Here is a 16,363-nt window from a genome sequence, read left to right on the forward strand (position 1 = left end):
TGAGATCACTAATGCCATGTAGATCCTCCCATTGGCAATGCGACCAAGATCTGTGATGTCACCCACGTACAACTCCCTCATTGCTTTAGTACTTATTTCACTTATATTCTCACTTTTATAGAATCTATCACAAGGTGAGGTGTTCTCTTTATGAGAGGACAAGTACAGAGGTTTCACAACATTATATCATTGATGAATCGTTTGTCATATGATAAGAAAGAGCAAAAAGAGATGTTTTGGGGTATATTTTCAGTGTCCAAAAGGGGAGAGTTGTTCATCTGTGATATCATAGATCTCGGTTGCGTTGCCAATGGGAGGATCTCCATAGCATTAGTGATCTCGACATTCAAATGCTCATAACTCTTCTATTGCTAGTCCTATTTTACTCAAACTTTTGTTGATCTTATTCTTTGATTTTTCTGCTTTCACAAAAGCTAACTTGCTTCAAGAGTTTCATTCTCCTTTAAGTTAGTGCATGACGGCCCCAGCAGCCACTGCTAGGCTAAGTTAGGCTAGGCCTGCGGCTGAGAGCACGGACCAGGGTCGGGATGCAAGCAGCCAAGAGAGCCCCCGGTGCAGGCGGCACGGAATACGGCAGCGGCCGGCGATATTTTTTCCGTCAGTATCGGTCCGGTACCGGCGGTACTTAGTACTATGAGTAGCCATGGGCCTATTGCATGAAAGAGTCTCCATTCTTTCGTAGAACCGTTCTACGTAAGAACGAGATATCGCTCAACTGTTTCACAAAGCCGATTTGGGCAATATGAAGAATGGTCCTTGGGCTTGGAAAGAGTAAAGACACCTCCACCAGACATGTCCTACGTTGGCATGATCTTCTTTACACACTGCCCGCCACCGTCAGCATTGAGAGAATATGCGTTTACGGCAAGCCACACTGACAGTCTGACATATCACCTTTAAACATTTTTGGGGGGTCATTCGAGTGCACTCTGAGTCTGATGCATTTTATCTGGGATGGCGCAAAGTTATTTTTTATATGTGGGGGTATAATTTCAGGTCGTCTTGCATGGGCATGGCAAGACGACCCAAAACGGATGTCATTTTAACTTCTCCGTGGTAATCTAGGCCCAAATAATTTTAAAACATGTTTTCTTTATTCTCCCTCCTGTCTTTTCCCCACCCCTTTTCCAGAGTTTTTTTTCATTAAACTTGATGTATTGAAATGGGCGGCAATATCTCATTAGATAAACAACATGAAAAACAAATTTAAAAAAAAGAAATTATGAATGATAAAAAATGTGTTTGACGTTCAGCAAAAAAAAAAAAAACAAGATACAAAAGTATTTAGATGTTACTATTTATACTAAACATGCTAAATCATTTATTTGGTTTTATTTCATTTTCATGACAATTATTTTTTTTGCTGAGATTTATTTTAATCAATGAAAATTAATTGATGGATTTGTGCTAACTTGAGATGATGAATGAAACAACAAAAATCTGCAGTAACAAAATAGCTAATTGAATTTAAGATATAGATTAGGCCTAATACTAGCTTACGAATCCATCACAATCATTATACAAATGAAGATAAGTTCATAGTACCAATACAAGAAAAGATTATGGAAAGTCCACACGAAGAGGCACATTTTAAATCGTAGGCTCGGCCCTATCGGCCCCTATGTCATGTTAAAGCAATTATGTAGTCTTGACTCCTTAATCCCGAAATGCTGAACATATATATTTTCTATATTCTTAAAGCTTATATTCTTATATAAACTTCCATAAAGTTATCAACTTTAAATATGACCAACGTTTATGATATCGTTGTCATTTTTAGCATTGTTTCTGTAAATAGTATTTTTTTTGCGGATTGATTTCACACATTTTTCTGTTTTAATTATTATTGCAAAGCACTACTTTACCTATACTTGAACATGTTTGCAGCAATTTTCATATGTTGCTTGTCTTCGGTTACTCATCATGCAAAGGTATGTTTATACTCTAAACACTCACATTTGTATTTCTTGCGTTATCTGACAAATGAAATAAATTAGATTTTTCACACGCATCCTCTCATATTTTACTTTTTAGTATCATACAATCAGACACGTTGATTTTGTTTACTCCATTCAAACCCTGTTTTTTACCTCAAATAACATTTAACGCATAATTTGCAAAATCATCATTATATTTATAAATAAGTATTCTATAAAAAATTCAGAATATTGAACTAATACAATTTCGAAATTTTTCAATTAATTCAATTTTTATGTCTGACAAGGGTCTCTTTCGTTGAAATATCAATGAAAGGTGTCTCTTAAAGGACACCGTGTTCTAAATAAGGGAAATAATGAAAAATTAGATTTTATCCAGTTATGTTTGTGAATCTGTAAAGTTTTTTCTCTTTTTACTTACCTCATAAAGTAAGCTCCATACATCAATTCTACAATCAGTAATAAATAAAACATTATTTGATCTCCGAAACTATCGATATCAAACAATGTCTCGGACTTGGAAGACAAAATTGCCTTCGTGAAATTGAAAGTGCTGATTTGTTGCCAATCTTCCTATCTTGGAAGAATGGTCCTAGGACTCTCCTACGTATCGCTCATCTCGTTGTTAAACAGGCCCCAGGAGGCTCCTGGGGCGGTATTCTGAAAACGTTCTTATCTTCATTTTGTTCTTATCCTTGTCATGAATGTTCTTAAGTTGGTACCTTTTGAAAACGTTCTTATCTTTTATCTTATCTATTTACGATATTTATGATAATATTTAAGATAGCTAGAGGGTTATCACATCTCAAGATGTCCGCGTTCTTTCTTGCTCAAAATCGATGGCCGCTGGTAGTAACAAGTATTCTTTCCACCCTTTCTTTCATTCACCCTTTATTTTGCCCATCTATACCTTTCTTTCTTTCTATCTGGGGGTATCTGTTGAATTACCATCATAACTTTGAAATTTTATGGATCTGATTCTTGAAACTTGAACATAAGAGTAAGCAAGTATCACTGAACATTCTGTGCGAATATGCGAGATAAGAACGCATTAAGAAGATTTTCAGATTACCGATTTGCAATAATTTTAGCGTCTTCTTACCTCAATGAGATAAGATAAAAGATAAGAACATTTTCAGAATACCACCCCTGGACTCTGGAGAGTAAAAATCATTCTACTAACGGAGAATGGACTTTCCTGAAGACGGCAAGAACACACTTGTCGAAATGTCGAGATTGGATGGTCCTTTTCAGGACCAACACTTGCCCAAGAAAGATACATGGTGTACCGTGAAACCTACTACACCATTCTTCTTAGACATGGAAACCTTCAGAAGTTACATAAATTGTTTAATCTTTAGATACTGAAACATACGATTTAACAAATTCTATGCATAAATTATAGATAGAATTTATCGAAATGTTAACAACAAATGCAAATCCAGTTACGGACGGCCCGAAGTGGTAGAATCTTTATCGATTCAATTATTTTACTATTTCAAAATAAATGGTTTTGTGGCAACTTACCAATCAGTTTTTATAGTTTCTGTGCATTACAATTATTATTGAATGGTCTATCCCACTTGTTTTGCAATGTAATTTCAACTTCTATGATTGATTACGTAAGGTTGCAATTTTCAAATTTCGAGGCAATTCTGCATGTCATAGTCTACCCACGTGATGCCAACTTCATTAAGGAAGGAGTTATGACAGGTTCAGAGGGGTCATAAACATTTAGTCAGGTTGTTGTCCCCAATCTTGGCAAAGAGGGCTTCGTGAAACGGTTAGCGGACAAGTAGCTCACTATCTCTGATTTAGTCAGGAAGTTAGACTTACGGCGATGTTGAGAAATGGGCCCCTAGCTACGGCAGTGTGTCCAACAACCAAGGCCAAACTTTGTGGATGTCCATACATCTACTTCGAAGACAGTCATCATCTCTATTTGATAGAGCTATTGTATATTTGTTGTCTTGACAGGTCATCATAGATGATAGCAGGATGATGAGGATTAAGCAAGAGGTACAGGAGGAGAAGGATGAGGATGAGGATGCAAACTCTGATGGGTTTACAGGTGAAGGTTGGATGCCGGTAGGAGAGGAAGAAGATGAAGAGGAGATGGAAGACGGACTCTGTGAAAGATTAACAGCTGGAGGTTGGGTGTCAGATAATGAAGGTAAATACAAAATTGTGGTTCCACATGTACATGTACATTTTATCGAGATTTTAATTTTCAAGATTTTACTGGAATTGTGGTGTTTCATTTCCAGTGTTTTTTTTTCATTGTGTAAAATGAAATTTATTAAAGATATTATTATATTTTGATAGTGTAATTGAAAAATTTCTCCCCAACATTATTTTGCAATCTTGTTTCACCTCTCTCAAAGTTCCCCATTCCTGTCCATTATTAGTCATTGCCTTTTTCAATATCATACGATTGCTATTTTGCTTTTTATCATGCTATTGTTAAAACTGAAAGCAATTTTTTTTGCTCATGGTTTAGCCAACTGCTAGAGCTTTTAAACAATTCTTTTTTTTTATATGTTAAGCCTATTGTGAGTCATTAGTGTAGTACAATGTATGTACATAGTCAGAAGTACTGAGGTTTTATGAAGTATTCCTTTGTCTCTCTTCTAAGATTCATATTCTAGCTTTGATGATTGTAGCTGTATACAATTGATTTCTAATCAGGAAGATAAATTTGCAAAGTTACAGAGGCTTGTTATGCAGAGTTTTGTAGTTATGTTATGCTGACCTTTGAAATATTTTTTCTTCATCATCAATTTCTTGGGATACGCATTTCTTTGTACGGTACTTATAAAAATTTGATAATTGCATAATACAGTCATTCAGGTGGAGATCAAGCAAGAGGCAGAGGATGATGGAAGTTTGCAAGCCCAAACACTTGGAGGTGAAAACATTCTGTCAGTCAGAGAAATTGACTCTCAAGAAGTACAGGAAGACAATGATGATGAATTTGCAGACTTTCCCTCAAAGTTCTACATCAAGCAAGAGCCTTCTGACGATGATGAAAAAGACATTGTTCCATCAGGTGTAGAAGGTATTCATGTCTAAATGATTTTATTTTGTATGAGGAAAAGGCTTCACGTAATTTTAATTCCATGAGTAATGTATTGTGCCATGGTAAATTATTTCCTTGATAGAAGATGTATGTGTGAAGTTCTGCTTCTCTATTTTTATTTCATGCATAACATTAACACTATTTATATTTCCCTTTGTAGCTTTTAAAAGTTGTTCAAGATTAATTTCAGTTTTGGTTGTGAAATTGAATGTCTCAGAGTTACTGCACCTAGAATTAGTGTTCTATGTAATCAATTCACATGCTCCTACTCAACATTATTTTGTGTGTCAAACCAAAAATTGCTGAAAATCTGTTTTTAAGGTACAAGTCCAATGCAGGTTCTCTTTCTTGCCGTATCATTAATTTTCTGCTACCATTTAGAATTAATTTATATTATGTAGTTAATTAAGTAGTGGTGTCAAATTCTATCCACAAAAAAATAATTTAAAAAGTAATAATATGTTTGTGAAACACTAAATGTCAAGTGATTGATTTTAAAATTTTAATATTTTAATGTAAATTTGTCACAAAGGCCATGATTCCCAAATTATCATATTTTATTTCTAGACGAATATGATTTTACTAATCAATTAAATCACACAATTTATAAGAAGATTAACTACACAATTTTGTAGATTTTTACCTGCACATTTCCAGTGCGACTATTTGGACAGTGGACACTGGCTGACTTCCTGACATATGAAGAAAGGGGGAGGGGGGCTTGGAAATCACACTACTTGGCCTAATATGGATCAGTTTTCATCATTTTCATGCATGTAATTGGACCGCATTTCAATAAAAAGATATTGGCTGGGTTCAAATTTGCAAAAATGTAGACAGTCATAAAGCAAGGAAAAGTCATAAAGCAAGGAAATGATAACCTAATAATGATGGTTTGTTTCAGGGATGATCAACCAAGCAAGGGATAGCTCAACTCTTACAACAAATTTTGTGGCTCCTGAACAACCTTCCACATCGAAAGGTAACTTTTACACGTAAATATGAGAAGGTGTACATGTAGTCACCAAGGCTCTCTGCACTGTGGAACACGGGCAAGCTATAACCACCCTTCTGAGATTTGGCAGATAAAGCACCACATGTTATTGTAGATCATGAGAAATGCAACACTGTTAAAAAGTTCTCTGGAATCAGAATTACCAAGAAAATATTTATAAAGTTTTTCTTGAGAATTGGATAAGAAATAGGTTAAATATTTTGACATTAAACCATATTTTAGCTTACCTTGTACAGTAATCCTAATTTGATTAATAAATGAGAGATTATCATTAATTTTTTTTTTTGAGCACACTATTTGTAATATGTTTCTTGACACTGTAATTTTGATTTCGATAAAAATCTGGTCAATTTGGGACTGTTGCTCTGTTGGTAGTTTTTTTTTAATTTCAGAGAGCCCTGGTAGTCACATCTGTACAATATCTTCTATGTTATAATTACCAGCTACAAATTCCTATTCATATCAATATATTGTCTTTCAATGACCAATGATGTTCACATTCTACATTTTCTGAGATCTGGCGTGTTAAACTTGCATTTACATTGGAAAGTGGAATTTCTCCCTCTGAGAACTCCCTATATTCTGAATGCTCATACACTACCAGTCACACCATAAAAGCAGAGAACAATAGGTTCAGTGAACCAAATCTATTGTAGTGCTCTACCTCTTTAATAAAGGGATTCATGGCAGAATTGAGACGAATATATATTGTACACATGTGTGACCAAAAAAACATGTTTAAAGGGGTGTTTTTTCAGTTTGGACACGGGCCGCGCGTGCACTCATTAAGGGTATCAAAAACAGATTTTCAAGAAAAAGGGTGGTTTTTAAAGACTGGTCAATGGTCAATCGCGGGGTCAACCGTATTTAGGGTATTTTTTTTCCAAGCTTTTTTTTTTAAGACTAGCCAAATGTGTTTAGGGGTATTTTTTTCCTCGAGTTTTCCCTCGTTTCTGAAAAGTGTTCGGGTTCTTCCCGATTGTATACAAAACTTGTTTAGGGGTATTCTGGCGACAACTTGTTTAGGGGCCAAAATTTGTAAATAAAGCCTGCGAAAAACTTGTTTAGGGGTTATTTTGCACACACAGAAAAACTCGTTTAGGGGGTGTTCGGAAATAATTTGGTCACGCATGTGTACAGCAATACATTTGACTGCCCCCCCCCCCCCCGGGATGGGAAGTGACTTTTGACATGGTGTGTGTATAATAGATTGGTACATGTGGTTTTTGTCTTGTCTGCATTGCAGAGCAAGACTATAAGAACCGCCTTTCTTTCAGCAGCGGCAGTTTCAACATTTAAATTTTATTTTATTTTCTTTTATATGACATCAAAACTTGGACACATGAAACTTGGACACATAAGGGTGATCAAGTTTCTCTCATCATCTTGCATGAGTTTCATGTTACATGATCAAGATCAAAGGCAATAAAGTAAATGAACTTTGACTATTTTATGGGTATCAGCATTGAAATCTTATGATAGTACTGCAAGTCTGGCGCCATGTTCGGGTTCAGTCTAGTTCTGCATGTTTTGGCCTTAGGGTTCAGCATTTTTTCCCTCCAACTTTGGTTTGGTTCTGCCTTTTTTTTTATGCAAATGAAATTTTGCAGAAAAACTTCTTCCTCACTTTTATATGATGCTCATGAGACTTGATACACCTATGGGTCTTGGAGTGAAGATGTACAAGGCACATGTTCTAATATGTTTGGTACTTCATTCCCATGGTAACTGCATAGTATGGCAATACATCAGGGAAAGTTGTTAATTTTAATATACATCATCTTTCTCCAAAAGCTCATTGTAGTTTTTTTTTTTTTTTGGGGGGGGGGGGGTATCGATCACTGTCCTCAAAATTTCTTGGAGTCCTTACGGCATCTTTGATGAATTGCATGTGTCTTGTCTTGCAAAGTATTGCAAAACTTTTACTTTGACATCTGATACTGTCTAAACTCTTGCCACATGACTCCAAGTCAGTCAATTAATGCTCTTCTAAGCATCCATTGTTTGTTTTATTTCTTTTGTTTGCTGTTGCTGGTTCCATGTATATTACTGAGCTCATGTCTTCAAGCGAATACTCTGATTGCTCTATATTTATTGATAGGTTTTGTTTCGTAGTCTTGGTGGCAGAAACAGCCTGCCAAAGTTTATGAATAGTATGCCTTCTGCTTATGACCAGCATTTTGTAATGTTGGGATGCCATCTCACTGTAGTGTCTGGATCCATTGTGTTATCACTAAGTACTGATCACTTTGCCTGGAACTCCAATAATATATGATATTGCTTGCTGACACAGAAAGAGTGCCTTTCCATGGCTTACATGAGATCAAAAGCTACCAAAGAAAGATTTTGCTAATTTCTGGATTAGACCGGAATCAACCAGATATACAGTATCATGAGTAAATTAGTACTCAAATAATCTCTAAAATTGGACTCAAATTTGTTTTCAAGTACTTAAAGCATTGTATTTTTTACTGGTCTAACTTGATATCTACCTTAGATCTTGGAACCACAGAGTCATTAATTTTGACTTTCCACTGGCAAGAATCCATGTGTCAGTAGTTCCGTTCTACATTCATGGAAGCATCATGGTGCAGTGGTTCTGATTCTCCCCTTTCAGTCAGATTGTCATGGGTTCAAATCCTACTCCAGGCATCAATTTCATTCAGCAATATATTTATCCACATTGGCTGCTCTTGACCCATGTGAGGTGAATGGGTACCTGGTAGGGATTATTCCCTGAATACTTAAGCAACCATACGGCAGCTTATTTACAGCCATGGTTATGATATGATACAAAGTGTTAAGCATATACATGTATGTTGTAGAGTTTACCAGCATGTATCTGCATTATTTAGATGGACCTATGATGATTATTATTTCAAGGTACGATACTTGAATATTAAAATACATAAAAAAGGGCTTAGCAGAAGTGTTGAGGAGAATAATTCTTCTCTCTTTCACTTATAGGAGACATTGCTTATGGTGAAGAGGACTCCATAGATGGTGGTAAGTCTATCAACAGAGGTGATGAATCTTGTCTTACTGTACATTCAGGAGGAAAACTACATCAGTGTTGTTGCTGTCGTTGCAAAATGAAATTATGTCAGGATGATGCAAATTCCTTGACATATGTGCGATCATGCATGCAGAGGAATGAATGCTGCTATTGCAAACAGGAATATTCTTGTAAATGTGATCACAGAGTGCATCATACACATCCTGATTATATACACATTCCAGAGGGATGCTCTGACAAACTCAACCAGACTGATCATCTCCAAACAGATGTGAGGAAAAAACCATTTCAGTGTTCACATTGTATGATGTCATTTTCTCAAAGGAGTACTTTGACCGGTCATCTTCGAACACATACAGGAGAAAAGCCGTATGAATGTTCTTACTGTAATAAGGGATTTTCTCAGAAAGGTATATTGACCAGCCATCTTCGAACACACACAGGAGAAAAACCATATGAATGTCCTCAATGTCAAAAGAAATTTTCTGGAAAAAAGTTATTAACTCATCATATCCGGCGACACACTGGTGAGAAGCCATATGAATGCTCTTTTTGTGGGAAGAGATTTGTTGAAAAAAGTGGTATGAACCGTCACCTCAAAATACACACTGGAGAAAAGCCATATAAATGCCCACAATGTAAGAAGGGATTCGTTAAAAAAGGAAATTTGAATTATCATCTCCGAACGCACACAGATGAAAAGTCATATGAGTGTACACACTGTGAGGATATATTTTTTCGCAGAAAAGATCTGAATTGTCACCTCAAATTGCACACCGAACAGACAAAAATGTAAATGTAAATACTGTGTTCAGATATGTTTTTTTCAACAGGTTGAAATAAGTAGGCAACATAAAGAAGAGGGTTGACTCTGTTGGTTTATGGATATATACAGATGAACTTTATTCACGCAGGTCAAGCGTCCATGGTAACTAGTTTAGAAGTGTGTAGATATCGATTCTGATGTCGTATATCGTAACATCCCCCTTCTGATAAGATTTAGAATTTCATATTTCTATGATATATTGTTTTCAAACAATACATTTGGTAGTCTGCAAATTTTGGTAATTTGTCTTGGTTGTAATATAACAGAAAATAATATACAAACTGTTTGGTTTGTGAGAATAACAATAATAATTTGTGATAATCTGAATACATCTTCAATTTTGCATAACTTTTGATCTCGTACAAACTGATGTTTCGATAACCGATTTGAAATCAATTTCCAAACAATAAGTTTTGGTGAAAATAAATTTAATAAATTTAGTAAACATCACTGGACATACCAAAAATAATGTACAAAGATTATACATGCATTCAATAAACTTTTAACTACTGTAATGACTTCAGTGTCCTTCTTTCTTCTCTCTTCTCTGAAAGTTTAGAGCATTCATAATATTCTAGCATTCATTCTTCAAACATGAATCTCGCTGGTTTGCGAATAGCGTGTCCAGATCTCGTAGTTCGTGAGTGTGGTGACGGGTGTTGAGATTGAGTAGCTCTTGACTCTGATATTGGAATTGGTTGGATGTTGTCTTCCTCTGGTTGAGTTTCTGTAGTTTGGTCTTTGTTGAATCTCACACGCTTTGGAGTGGGGATGGTGGATCAATTTCCCTTAAGTGAGATCTGTTCCTTCTCAAGTCTCCTCCGTTTGGTGTTGATACTTCTTAAGACCTGGGCTCCTCACAGACTCTGGATACTTTGGCTGGTATCCAAGTGTGGTCTCTTGGATGTAAAACTCTCACTGGCTGTCCTAAATGCAGTGGTGGTAGATCAGAACTTGCATGTCGATCATGCACTTCCTTCATCTTGTCTTGCCCATTCAAAAGAAAATCAGTGGAAGTAGAATCTCTCGAGAAGTAGTGACTTGGCAATGTGGTTCTGATGGGTCAACCAAATCAGATTTCCACTGGTGATCTCAAGTTACTGTCAACTGATGTGCTCTCATGCTCATCATAGCTAGCTGAGAACATTTTGTCAACAGATTCTTGACTGTACAAACCATTCTCTCAGCTAAATCCATTGGATCTTGGATAATGTGTAGAGGAAGTGATGTGCTTGATATTCCACTTCTTGCACATGTCTTGGAATAGTTTCCCAACAAATTGTGGACCATGGTCTGATACAATATCTTCTGGTCCAGACCAAATAGACTAAGATTCCAGTCATCTCTCTTGCAGCAGGCATGATGGCTCAGTCGTTAAACAAGGATATCTGATTCCGCTGACCCGGGGCTCAATTTTCCACTTGGTGCACTTGTGCCCTTTGATAAAGCATTAATCCTCATTACCAGGTCCCTTGGAGAAGACCTATAAGATCTCGGTCCTCTGGTTGCTTGCTTACAAGCATTCATGCTTTCTTAGCAATCAGGTAATAAAAAATCACCATTTCATCTATAGCTACACAGGATGTGTCAGTTAGCTTAGCAATGATTGGATACGTGGGATAGTATTCGGTGACTAGTAGGTATTCTTGTTTATTCAGCAAGAACAAGTCGGTTCCCAGTCTGGTCAATGGTGCTCGTGGTACATCATAGGGATGCAGCGACTTTTTCTGCTGTCTTGCGTGGTATTTCTGGCATGTTTCACTCTGTTTAATCAACTGATCAATGTCCTTGTTGATGTTTGGCCATAATACTTTACGAGCAAGTCGTCTGGTAATCTCGATTCCGATGTGTCCTAGATGAAACTGACTAAGGATAACTTGACTTCCCTTCAAGAGTACTCCGTGTGACACTCCAAATATATCTCTGTAAGATCAATATTGTCTAAGGGATGTCAGTAACTCTTGGATTGTTTCAAGTCAACCCTGAGTAATCATCTGTCATAATGATCAGAGAATTGATCATTAGCTTTTTTCTTTGAAGTTCTGTTCTCTTGTGTTGTCTGAAGAATATCAGGGGCGGTATTCTGAAAGCTCAATTAGCATTTTGGTATTCTAAAAAGTCACTTAAGTGCCCCTTTCCTTATTTGGCAGGGGTGTGTTGCGCGCACTTGCAATAGTACGTGTTATGACCACGCGAAGACTTAATTGAGTAGTTACGGGACTTTTGGTATTCTGAAAATCGTCATATGCAGGGCACTGACAAGGATTGTGGAAACGTCTGCAATTACCACACATTTTTCGTCCTGGTTAAGCTTGAATTGATAGTCTGTTTGGGATCTGGTGTTTCAAGACATTCACAAACTTCAACCAAGATTCGTTCGACCTTGGGACCTTTTGGTTGACCTGGCAACGATTTTTAGAATTTTGGACTTTTGAGACAATCACAAGCTCCATGAGTCACGCATTTAATGCGGCATCCTCGAAATCACAATTCTTTGGTTTGTCTTGACACATAGTTACAAATTAATTGATTGTTTCATCTGGTTTCTGCCTCTACTGCATAAGCTCTAACTGGAAATTGATCTTGACCTTTAAATGTGCCTCTAATATTCTCCATAGCTCATGTGGTTTTATCTATTGGTCTCTGATAGCCCCAATGCATTGATCCTGCACAAGCCTTCAGTGCCTACATCAATCTTGATTTTTATTTTTATAGCCATTTTTCTTGGATCAGTTAATGCTTGGTCTGCTAGAATCTGCTCTGTTCTTTGTCTGGAGAGCTTGAACTCTTCTGTTAGGTCTGTCGCCTCCCAGTTCATTTCATGTTTGTATCAGGGTCTAAGCTATGACATTTACCATTGTGATGTATTCTTCATCAACATCATGTATATTGTTGCAAAGTTGCTATGCTGCATGGATCATTTTGACACAATCCATTTTTACTTGTAAAGGTACCCGGATGTGAGACCAAAGAAAATACAATAGAATATTTTGCGTTGTCTCTGCATGCAAAAATTTCATTACGCGCATAGAGACTAAGCAAATTACAACTAATATACCGGTACCTATCACCTCCCCATATTCATAAAATCTATGGCAATACAGTTTGATAAATTACCAGTTCATTTGTCTGATACAGATTTTAATCTATTCTTTTAGAAAATAATTATCTCTTCAGAGTACAGAGGGTATTTTATGATAACAAGAACTTCTCACCAAATAAGTCTACTCCACATACACAGGAGGAATTAAAGTCCCTCAAAAATACAAACTGAGGCTTCATGTAGTAAACAACATACAAATAGCGAATCGGCATGAGCATGACGGTACAAGATTTTGCATGAAGTGATTGACAGATGCTCTATTCAAGGAGGCGTAGCTGAGTTGAATGGAGCATCTCTTTCTTTCAATGATTGCAATGATGCACCAAATAAGAATATTCACTATTTGTGTTGTACAATGCCTTGAAACTTAGCAAAAGTATGAATAATCCTTTTTTTTCCCTACCTTTTCCCTTGAAAAATGAAAAAAGAATTATTTAAAGCAAAAAGCAAAATCCCTCATGCTCGCATCATATCTGCATCAACAGTGCGCATTGAGCCAGGAGGTCCTACCTGAGGTCCTACCTGTCATGCACCTGCATTTATTAGCTACAATGAATCTGGGCAATGAATTGAATTGTCTTGTGCACCCCATTTCCATTTGCCCATGTATAACTTAAGTACACATTGTGATTTAGTATTCATATGTACAAATTAGATCTCAAGTGGAGCTTTCAGGGATGTCAGTAAGAATCGTGTTATGTGTAATGATTGCAGAGCAGAAGAGTTGATGAGAATAATTCTTCTCTCTTTCACTTATAGGAGAAATTGCTTATGGTGAAGAGGACTCCATAGATGGTGGTAAGTCTATCAACAGAGGTGATGAATCTTGTCTTACTGTACATTCAGGAGGAAAACTACATCAGTGTTGCTGCTGTCGTTGCAAAAAGAAATTATGTCAGGATGATGCGAATTCCTTCACATATGTGAGATCATGCACGCAGAGGAATGAATGCTGCTATTGCAAACAGGAATATTCTTGTAAATGTGATCACAAAGCGCATCGTACACATCCTGATTATATACACATTCCAGAGGGATGCTCTGACCAACTCAACCAGACTGATCATCTCCAAACAGATGTGAGGAAAAAACCATTTAAATGTACACACTGTGAGAAGAGATACTATCTCAAGTCTCATCTGGCCCGTCATCTCAAAAGCCACACAGGAGAAAAAAAGTATAAATGTTCTTACTGTGACAAGAGATTTTTTGTTAAAAATGATTTGACCCGTCACCTTCAAAGGCACATCGGAGATAAACCACATGAATGTTCATACTGTGAGAAGAGATATTTTACAAGATGTGAGCTGATCAATCACCTTCAAAGGCACACCGGAGAAAAACCATATGAATGTTCATACTGTGAGAAGAGATATTTTACAAGATATGACCTGACCAATCACCTTCAAACACACACCGGAGAAAAGATACATGCATGTTCATACTGTGAGGAGAGATATTTTACAAGATATGATTTGACCTATCACCTTCAAACGCACACCGGAGAAAAACCATATGAATGTTCAGAATGTAAGGAGAGATTTTCGGCTAAAAGTAGTTTAACCGTTCATCTCTTAACTCACACAGGAGAAATTTCATATGAATGTTCTCATTGTGAAAAAAGATTTTCTGACAAAGCTGCTCTACATAGTCATATTAGAACACATACAGGAGAAAAGCCTCATGCATGTTCATACTGTGAGAAAAGTTTTTTAAGAAGAAATGATCTGAACTATCACCTTCGAACGCACACCGGAGAAAAACCATACGAATGTTCAGAATGTAAGAAGAGATTTACAAGTAAGAGTAATTTAACAGTTCATCTCTTAACTCACAGAGGAGAAAAGGTACATCAATGTCCACACTGTGAAAAGACATATAATCGTAAGTCTCATCTGATCCAACATATCAGATTTCATACAGGAGAAACACCATATCAATGTTCACATTGTGAGAAGAGATTTTCTAAGCAACCTGATCTACTTCGTCATATAAAAACACATACAGGAGAAAAACCTTATGAATGTTCACATTGTAAGAAGAGATTTGTTCAGAAAATTCATCTGACTCGTCACATCAGAACACACACGGGAGAGAAGCCATTTAAATGTTCTCACTGTGAGAAAACATTTTCTGAAAAAGGCAGTCTGACCAAGCATCTCAGAGTACACACAGGAGAAAGACCATATGAATGTCAGCAATGTATGACATGCTTCTCTAAAAGAAGTACTCTGGCTCATCATTATCTCAAAATGCATGGAGGAGATAAAAACATTTGACGGTTAATACCATACCGTGAGAAGGGTTTCATTTAAAAACTTTAAAATTATAAACTTAAAAATAGTCTTATTTTAGGGTGTCTATCATAAGCGAGTGTACTCCCTAATGTTTGGTATTATTAAGTATAAATGTATTTATTTACAGCTTCCTTTAATAGAAATGCTCCATTGCCAATCCAGGGAGGCATTTAATATGACTCCAAGAATGCCATTAAAAAAAAAAAAAGATATGTTGGGGGGGGGGGGGGTGGGAACTCTTCCCTGCACCCACAGCTTAGCGAGCTCTGTAGGCCTACATGTTGGCACTTTTCGCATGCATTTACCACCCCCTCAAAAATCAATCCTACATGTAGCTACCCATTTTTTTACTAAGTTGATTCTGAAAAACGCTTGTGAAGATCTGTAAATATAGTAAAAAAACTCTTCCCTGCACCCACAGCTTAGCGAGCTCTGTAGGCCTACATGTTGGCACTTTTCGCATGCATTTACCACCCCCTCAAAAATCAATCCTACATGTAGCTACCCATTTTTTTACTAAGTTGATTCTGAAAATCGCTTGTGAAGATCTGTAAATATAGTAAAAAACGAATTGTAATCGAGATGTTATTGAAGCCTGGTATTTTGTAAATTTTATGTGACACCCATAATCTCTTTTGTCGACCAATTACTTAGCCCATGGTGCAGATGACTGACAATTATCATTAGATCTTAGAAATAGATGGCTTAGACATGGGGGTTGCTCCATGATATTTTTATGCTCGTTTAGAAATGAGGGAGAGAATAACTGATATAGGTACTGCTTTATTTTGAAAGAATCTAAATATTTGCCATTCTATAGCCTGGGATTTATAAAGGTCAATAAAAGTTTTCAAATGATTGCCGTGCCAAATGCTGGGGCAGGAGCCCTTGAAATGTAGTGATAAGTTGAATATTTGGAAACTTTATTACCGATTTCTTTCCTTGATTTTGAATATATTATATTATATTATATAATTATAGATTGAATAATTTTTTTTCAGGATTAGATTGTCAGCTGACATAGAAACGTGAAAAGATGTTTGTGAATAAATTTATACAACTTTAATGC

The 16,363-nt window shown here is 36.5% G+C and overlaps 1 protein-coding gene across 5 annotated transcripts in view; it reads left to right on the plus strand.

The window, feature by feature from the left end:
• Positions 1–15,634, plus strand: part of LOC129254817 (zinc finger protein 883-like) — a 21,740-nt gene extending 6,106 nt beyond the window's left edge. For 2 of the 5 annotated variants that reach the window (XM_064109569.1, XM_064109565.1), the window contains 4 exons: positions 3,936–4,131; positions 4,801–5,016; positions 5,942–6,019; positions 13,757–15,634. In XM_064109569.1, the coding sequence (XP_063965639.1) occupies positions 3,957–4,131; positions 4,801–5,016; positions 5,942–6,019; positions 13,757–15,276 (1,989 nt within the window). In that variant the 5' untranslated portion in view covers positions 3,936–3,956 and the 3' untranslated portion in view covers positions 15,277–15,634. Of the gene's footprint in view, positions 1–3,935; positions 4,132–4,800; positions 5,017–5,941; positions 6,020–9,019; positions 9,596–13,756 lie in introns of all 5 variants that reach the window. The other 3 variants (XM_064109573.1, XM_064109554.1, XM_064109559.1) reach the window with 3 other exon arrangements.
• Positions 15,635–16,363: the final 729 nt, after the last annotated feature.

This window comes from Lytechinus pictus, chromosome 2 (genome assembly GCF_037042905.1).
Source record: "Lytechinus pictus isolate F3 Inbred chromosome 2, Lp3.0, whole genome shotgun sequence".
Classification (NCBI taxonomy): Eukaryota; Metazoa; Echinodermata; class Echinoidea; order Temnopleuroida; family Toxopneustidae; genus Lytechinus; species Lytechinus pictus.